Source organism: Oncorhynchus tshawytscha, linkage group LG08 (genome assembly GCF_018296145.1).
Source record: "Oncorhynchus tshawytscha isolate Ot180627B linkage group LG08, Otsh_v2.0, whole genome shotgun sequence".
Lineage (NCBI taxonomy): Eukaryota > Metazoa > Chordata > Actinopteri > Salmoniformes > Salmonidae > Oncorhynchus > Oncorhynchus tshawytscha.
Genome location: NC_056436.1, coordinates 47,385,806 through 47,393,749, shown reverse-complemented (window position 1 = coordinate 47,393,749; position 7,944 = coordinate 47,385,806). Strand labels below are relative to the sequence as shown.

Sequence of the window (7,944 nt, the reverse complement as noted above, 5' to 3'; positions counted from 1 at the left end):
TGGAGGATGTTGCTGGCAGCAGAACGTTCTCCACGGCGTATCCACTGTCACGTGCTCAGCGTGAAACTGCTTTCATATGTGAAGAGCACAGGGCGCCAGTGGCGAATTTGCCAATCTTGGTGTTCTCTGGCAAATGCCAAATGTCCTGCACGGTGTTGGGCTGTAAGCACAACCCCCACCTGTGGACGTCAGGCCCTCATACCACCCTCATGGAGTCTGTTTCTGACCGTTTGAGCAGACACATGCACATTTGTGGCCTGCTGGAGGTCATTTTGCAGGGCTCTGGCAGTGCTCCTCCTTGCACAAAGGCAGAGGTAGCGGTCCTGCTGCTGGGTTGTTGCCCTCCTCCACGTCTCCTGATGTACTGGCCTGTCTCCTGGTAGCACCTCCATGCTCTGGACACTACACTGACAGACACAGCAAACCTTCTTGCCACATCTCGCATAGATGTGCCATCCTGGATGAGCTGCACTACCTGAGCCACTTGTGTGGGTTGTAGACTCCGTCTCATGCTACCACCAGAGTGAAAGCACCGCCAGCATTCAAAAGTGACCAAAACATCAGCCAGGAAGCATAGGAACTGAGAAGTGGTCTGTGGTCACCACCTGCAGAACCACTCCTTTATTGGGGGTGTCTTGCTAAATGCCTATAATTTCCACCTGTTGTCTATTCCATTTGCACAACAGCATGTGAAATTTGTCAATCAGTGTTGCTTCCTAAGTGGACAGTTTGATTTCACAGAAGTGTGATTGACTTGGAGTTACAGTGTGTTATTTAAGTGTTCCCTTTATTTTTTTGAGCAGTGTATATATATATATATATATATATATATATATATATATATATATATATAAATATAAAAGAATCAGGTGTGGGAGAGATTGTCTGGCGGCCGGTCGGCTCTGGCAGTGATGAACAAGCAGATGGCGGTTCCAATGGCTCTCCCCACACCCTTCCCACAGTGCCTAGCTGGAAGATCTGACACCCCCAGTGTGTCACCAGGTCCTGCCCAGCTACAAGGAGCTACGGGTCCTAACCCTCAGCAAACTGGTAGTGGTTGTCAACACTTCTGGCAAAGCACTGTCAACTGTCACTCCCATCACGGGTGACTTCAAGACCCAATGGCAATTATGAAAGGACATGTCAAACACACAACTCAGTTCTTTAGTATGATCTTGCTAGCAGACAAGCATATGGGCCCTGGCTCAGCACTAACTCACAGGCACAGAAAGGCTGTGTTTACATAAGCAGCCTAATTGTTCCATTTCCAAACTAATTGGTCATCACAGATCTTTTTCAGAGCTGATCCAACTGGTCAATTTAGAAAATATCAGAATCGGGGTGCCTGTGTAAATGCAGCTGAAGTAACATTGCCTTTTTATGTTGTTATTCTAGATGGTGTTTACTTGCTAAAGAGACATGTATACGCCCTCTTGAATAGGTTGAAATCCCTGCCCTAGAAAGATTGAACCTCAAGCCCAGAGTTATTTTTTTTAAAGCTACTTTAAAATGTAAAATTAAGTAAATAAAAAATGAAGTACGGGATGAGTTAGTAAATTGTCCATGTCCTGTATTCCAATTGTTCTGGTCACAAAAAGGGAGATTTGCTGGCTGGCTAACACCTGAATGTTCAGATATCAAATAACAGCAGTACTGTAACAATTTTACCTGATTGAAATGACATGTTTTACTTTGGTATAACAGTGTCTTGATATGAATCTGGAATTCAAATCTCAAAAAGTTGCCGCCTGCCAAACTTTTTTGGTAAACTTGGGGATGGGCTAGAGAAATGTAATCACCCAAAATTCCAGGATAAGGACGCAAGGTCTGAGCATCCATATCAAAATGACTGTATAGATTTAAAACAAACTGTTTAACTTAATATCTTGGGTTCTGATGGGGTAAGACGGCACATAAGGATATGATTCAGGCATGGTTATTCAGCAGAGTGAATATATACTGTAACTTGCTGTAACCACTTTCAGAAAGGTTATTTAGTTTGTGTTTTCTGGAGGGGTTAAAGACTTCGGGTTGATGCCATTGTAACATGTATGTGACAAATTAAATTTGTACATTTCTAATGGCAACAAAACATTTCCCTGGATGGCCAATTACATATCTATATTAGAGGTCGAATTATTATAAATGAACAGACATCGCATTGATTATTTGCAACGCAGGGCACGCTAGATAAACTAGTAATATCATCAACCATGTGTAGTTAACTAGTGATTATGTTAAGATTGATTGTTTTTTATAAGATAAGTTTAATGCTAGCTAGCAACTAACCTTGGCTCCTTACTGCACTCGCGTAACAGGTGGTCAAGCCTGCCACGCAGTCTCCTTGTGGAGTGCAATGTAATCAGAGTCTAAAATGGCAGATTACCGATTGTTATGAAAACTTAAAATCGGCCCTAATTAAATCGGCCTACCTCTAAATCTATATACACACCATCTTTAATTGCCACATTTGAACCACTAAGATACAGTTAAGGAGAGATTGCAGCGGGTACAATTTCAATACATTTATTGAAAAAAGTGACAAGTCCACCCAACGAATTGAACCACAGCCTAGAACTGGATGACCTGGCCCTGAAAGGAGAAAATGAAAACATTTTAAAAGGCAGCGCATAGATATTCAAACAGCACAATTAATCATTCACGTTCACCTTTCCAAAATGAAAAATAAAAACACTGCTTCCGAATCCAATCATCTTTAAATCTGACAAATTAATTAGAACTTGTTAACATTCTTTAGGGCATATATAAAAGGCAAACCGTTCCAGAGTAGCACACGTTTGGCCATTGAAGGCCTTCAGAGTGCTATTGCCAATTCCTCTCTAGGCAGTATCTTAACCACAAAGACTTCTGAGAATTCTGGAATTTACTAAACCTTATGCAGAGGAACGATGTAAAGTGAATGACCAAAGATGTGTATCAGTAGTTGCACCACGTGTCAAATGTCACTGATTAACATTCAAATTAATTTTGACGTCCACAAACCATATACGTTGCTATTTATGGTTCTGGAGCAAATACACAACCCTTTCCAGAAGCAGAATAAACATAGGCCAGGAAAAGCAGTGTTTCAGTACTTAGTTTGAATGAGTTTGTGCTTGCTTACCTTTCTCTTCTTGTCACCTCCCAGCTCAAAGTGTTTGCATCTCTTGATGGGCACCATTCTCTTGGCCCTGCAGTTGGGCTCCACGCACTCCAGCCTTAACACAATCTTCTTTGTTGTCTTAGCCTGAGGAGAGAATCCATGTAACAAATGTAGAAAATAATCCAGGATTCATGCACACATGACATGGCAGTGTCTGCATTTTGATTCTCTACCCTTAAATGTGTACCCGTTCACTCCCCGTCATGCATTTAAAACCATCGGATTGGTGAAGTGTCCATTCCATTCAAATCCATGAGGGGGAGTGTGCGAGTGTACACTTAAAGCAGTACCCACAAACAGTAAAATAAAAATGATAAAGCTGTAAAAAAAGGTTCAGACAATACTCTAAGTACACTACCGTTCAAAAGTTTGGGGTCACTTAGAAATGTCCATGTTTTTGTCCATTAAAATAACATCAAATTGATCAGAAATACAGTGTAGACATTGTTAATGTTATAAATGACTATTGTAGCTGGAAGCTGCTGATTTTTTTGTGGAATACCTACAAAGGCGTACAGAGGCCCGTTATCAGCAACCATCACTCCTGTGTTCCAATGGCACGTTGTGTTAGCTAATCCAAAATTATCATTTTAAAAGGCTAATTAATCATTAGAAAACCCTTTAGCAATTATGTTAGCACACCTGAAAATTGTTGTTCTGATTAAAGAAGCAATAAAAACAGGCCTTCTTCAGACTAGTTGAGTATCTGGAACATCAGCATTTGTGGATTCGATTACAAGCTCGAAATGGCCAGAAAAAATGTACTTTCTTCTGAAACTCAGTCTATTCTTGTTCTGAGAAATGATGGCTATTCCATGCAATAAATTGCGAAGAAACTGAAGATCTCACACAACACTGGATTACTTCCCTTCACAGAACAGCACAAACTGGCTCTAACCAGAATAGAAAGAGGAGCAAGAGGACAAGTACATACGATTGTCTAGTTTGAGAAACAGACGCCTCACAAGTCCTCAACTGGCAGCTTCATTAACTTCTTGAGGGCCAGTGGCAGTATTCGGTATTTCGGATGACTGACGTGCCCAAAGTAAACTGCCTGTTACTCAGACCCAAAGCTAAGATTTGCATATAATTGGTAGTATTGGATAGAAAACACTCTGACATTTCTAAAACTGTTAAAATAATGTATGTGAGTATAACAGAACTGATATGGCAGGAGAAAACCCGAGGAGAATCCATCCGGAATTTTTTATTTTAGGTGTCAGCCCATCCAAATCCTTGTTTATGGGAAAATCAAAGGAATACCTCCCAGATTGCAGTTCCTAGGGCTTCCATTGGAAGTCAAGTCTTAAGAAAGAGCTCAGGCTTGTTTTTTGAAAAATGAGCAAAACATTATGTTTTCTAGGTGGCTCCCATTTTGGCTGTAGTATTGTGACATGCGTGGATGAGAGCACGCACTTTGTTATTTATCTCCGGTAATGAACATACTATTCTCCGTCTTCAATTTTATTGTTTATTTACATATTAGAGTACCTGAGGATTGATTAGAAACGTTGTTTGACTTGTTTATTGGTAACTTTTGAGATGAATTTGTATGCATTTTGAATGAGGGAAACTGGTGGATTACTGAATCAAGCACGCCAACTAAACTGCCTTTTTGGGGATATAAAGGACTTTTTCAAACAAAAGGACAATTTGTGATGTAGCTGGGGCCCTTGGAATTGCAAACAGAGGAAGATCTTCAAAGGTAAGTGATTTATTTTATCGCCATTTCTGACTTTCGTGACGCCTCTGCTTGTTTGGAAAATGTTTAACGCTTTTGTATGCGGGTGCTGTCCTCAGATAATCGCATGATATGCTTTTGCCGTAAAGCCTTTTTGAAATCTGACAGAGCAGCTGGATTAAGAAGAAGTTAAGCTGTGAAACAATGTAGGACACTTGTATTTTCATGAATGTTTAATATTACGATTTTGTATTTTGAATTTGGCATGGTCCAAATTTCACCGGATGTTGTCAAATCCCCACTAGAGGGATTTACGCACTAAAAGGTTCATTAAATAGTACCCGCAAAACACCAGTCTTAACATCAACAGTGAAGAGGCGACTCCGGGATGTTGGCCTTCTTGGCAGAGTTGCAAAGAACCAGCCATATCTAAGACTGGCCAATAAAAGGAAAAGATTAAAGAGTGATGGTTGCTGATAATGGGCCTCTTGTATACCTATGTAGATATTCCTTCTTTTTTTTTTTAAATCAGCCATTTCCAGCTACAATAGTCATTTCCAACATTAACAATGTCTTCACTGTATTTCTGATCAATTTGATGTTATTTTAAATGGACAAAAAAAGTGTTTTTCTTTCAAAAACAAGGACATTTCTAAGTGACCCCAAACTTTTGAACGGTAGTGTGTGTGTAAAAGTAAAGAAAAAAAAAAGAAGCATTCATTAAGTTGTCTGAAGTTTACCTATAACCTTGCCATGGAGGAGAAACAGCCTCAAACCATCTCAATTATCTCTAACAGACACTTTAGGAAAGGACAAAGTCACTACAGGCCAAGGCTCGCTGACAATGGCCTGCACAGCCTACATTTGTAGTATACATTATTGGATACATTATAGGGTACCTTATACCAGTGGTTCAATTCCTTTCCTTGAGTAACCATTAAAGTACAGTTAGGTTGCCCCAGACCCACACTTGTGGTTGTCCACGACAACACAACTGTACTGTTGGGGTTACTCAAGGAAAAGTGTTAACTGATAAGGTACCCTTTGGTAATGTTTCCAGTACACACAAAGCTTCACAAACTCACCTTTTTGCGGAAAATAGGCTTGGTCTGTCCACCGTAACCGGACTGCTTTCTGTCATATCTCCTCTTACCTAAAACACATATCAGTTATTTATCTTGGAACACATTGCGGTCCATGCTACCTGCCAATGCTCATTTTGAGACAAACTCACCTTGTGCATAGAGGGAATCCTTTCCCTTCTTGTACTGGGTAACTTTGTGAAGCTGGTGCCTCTTGCACTTCTTGCAGTAGGTCCTGCGTGTCTTTGGTACATTCACCTGAATCACACAAACATTAATTTAGAAACATGTACACCGACAGGGCAGTAGTATGGTACATTGTCATTACAGTACCTCTGCATTCGTATTTATTCACTGAACACTGGGCATCAAAACAAATATCCAGTATGGTGGTCAGGTCACTACCATTCAACCTAAGGAGCTGCTACCCAGCCTTTTCCCATCTATGTGGCATTTTTGTTCAAAATACTAGTTACATGTGCATACTTTCTGCCACAAAGTTATATAATCAAGTCTACCAACAATCGGTTTGGTGACCGGCTGGCTCTATAAGGTAACGTAGACACCATTGTCTCCTTAACGTGCACCACTTAACTACTTGAAGACCAGCCTATAGTACATTTGCTACGTTTAAAAACGGTAACAAGTACTTAGCAATGATGCACATCTAAAATGGCAATACCAACTTAATTATGTTGCAAAAATACAATAACGTGGGCGATTTCATGTTCCATGTAGCTAGCGATATCATTCGCTCGATGTAATCATTCGCTCGAGTTTTGTTATAGGCAACTATATTGGGATATACAGATACAATCACTAATAATGGGCTAAATGTGTCCCTAACCATTGCGTTCACACATTAGGCACTTTAGAACGTAGCTAGTGCATGTATATTTCAAAGATTACAGTAGATGTTTTAAGCGTATTCATGGTGAAGTTTCATACCATTGTCACGGCCCGATCCAGACGAAAAAAGGAAGAACGAAGCCGGTAGCACTCCTTCGTAAAGACCATTGGCTGATGCAGAAGTATAGGTCCTAATTTTGAACACTGCCACCTTATGTTTGGGAGTGTGGAATAGAACCAAATACTATCTATATATTACAGAAGTAGGCCTTCAGTACAAAGCCTCAATGTACAGCACGGGATCTGGCACCTCTCTGTTTTGGACTGTGTCGTCCCCGGCAAGATGCCGCCCTGGGTGGCTGCCCATGTCGCCAGTACTTAAATCCGCTACTGATTTTGTATTAGTCTATAAATACATCTCTTTGCCAAAATTCGTAATCTCTCCCATGTCTAATTCGACTAGTATTTTTTTTAAATGTAAGGATACTAATTCAGCCAAAGTTTTTCTGAAATGTGTATTGTTTACCAACAGATGACTGCCACCTCTATGTTTAATATAACACACATACATTTATTATTATTGACTCTAGCCCCAAAATTAAGGTAATTAGAAGGGGGGGGATTTTCGGCACAACACCGGAACCGATTTGGCCGGATCCAGTACCTCTCATGGCATGAAAAATAATGTAAACTTTTTGCAATGTAACATTTTTTATAAAATCAAAGTTCATTCGAGTTGACTCTTTGTTCATTCTCTTTTGTTAATGTGAAAATGTAGAATTTCAGCCCTGGCCTGATATTCTGAGTTGATTCGGGTTGAGCCGAGACGGGTTTAGGGTTTGTGCAATTTTGCAATCTATGTTGGAGACCAAAGCAAGGCTGCGTGAGAAGCCCGCCTGTATCTCTCACAGAACTAGAATGAGATTCACTTTCTACAATCTCTCTCCCTCTCGTTGCAACCTGCGAGAAGGGTTCTGGAGGAGCTGCAACAGCCCTGATGAATTGAAATACATTTGTCAAAGTCTGTTCAGAAACAAATGAAATCATTTACAATAGCCTACTACACGATCACTGGTCATCTCTATTGCCTCTGATCTCACTAAACAAAAATGCTTTGTTTGTAAATTATGTCAAAGTGTTGGACTGTGCCCCTGGCTATCCATACATGT

General features: G+C 40.4%; 1 protein-coding gene across 1 annotated transcript; it reads right to left on the bottom strand.

Annotated features, from left to right (window-relative positions):
* Positions 1-2,510: 2,510 nt before the first annotated feature.
* Positions 2,511-7,026, bottom strand: LOC112256391 (60S ribosomal protein L36a). The gene is made up of 5 exons (XM_024429618.2): positions 6,875-7,026; positions 6,079-6,184; positions 5,930-5,997; positions 3,125-3,247; positions 2,511-2,592 (listed from the first exon to the last, which is right to left on the bottom strand). The coding sequence occupies exons 1-5, from the start codon at positions 6,941-6,943 to the stop codon at positions 2,572-2,574; spliced, it is 387 nt and encodes a 128-aa protein (XP_024285386.1). The 5' UTR covers positions 6,944-7,026; the 3' UTR covers positions 2,511-2,571.
* Positions 7,027-7,944: the final 918 nt, after the last annotated feature.

Bases quoted from the DNA above. Each gene is read 5' to 3' on its own strand.
- LOC112256391 (XM_024429618.2), bottom strand. From the start codon at position 6,943: ATGGTCTTTACGAAGGAGTGCTACCGGCTTCGTTCTTCCTTTTTTCGT. The intron at 5,998-6,078 runs GTGAGTTTGTCT...TATGTGTTTTAG, and splicing joins GGATTCCCTCTATGCACAAG to GTAAGAGGAGATATGACAGA. The intron at 3,248-5,929 runs GTGAGTTTGTGA...TTCTCTCCTCAG, and splicing joins AGCCTATTTTCCGCAAAAAG to GCTAAGACAACAAAGAAGAT.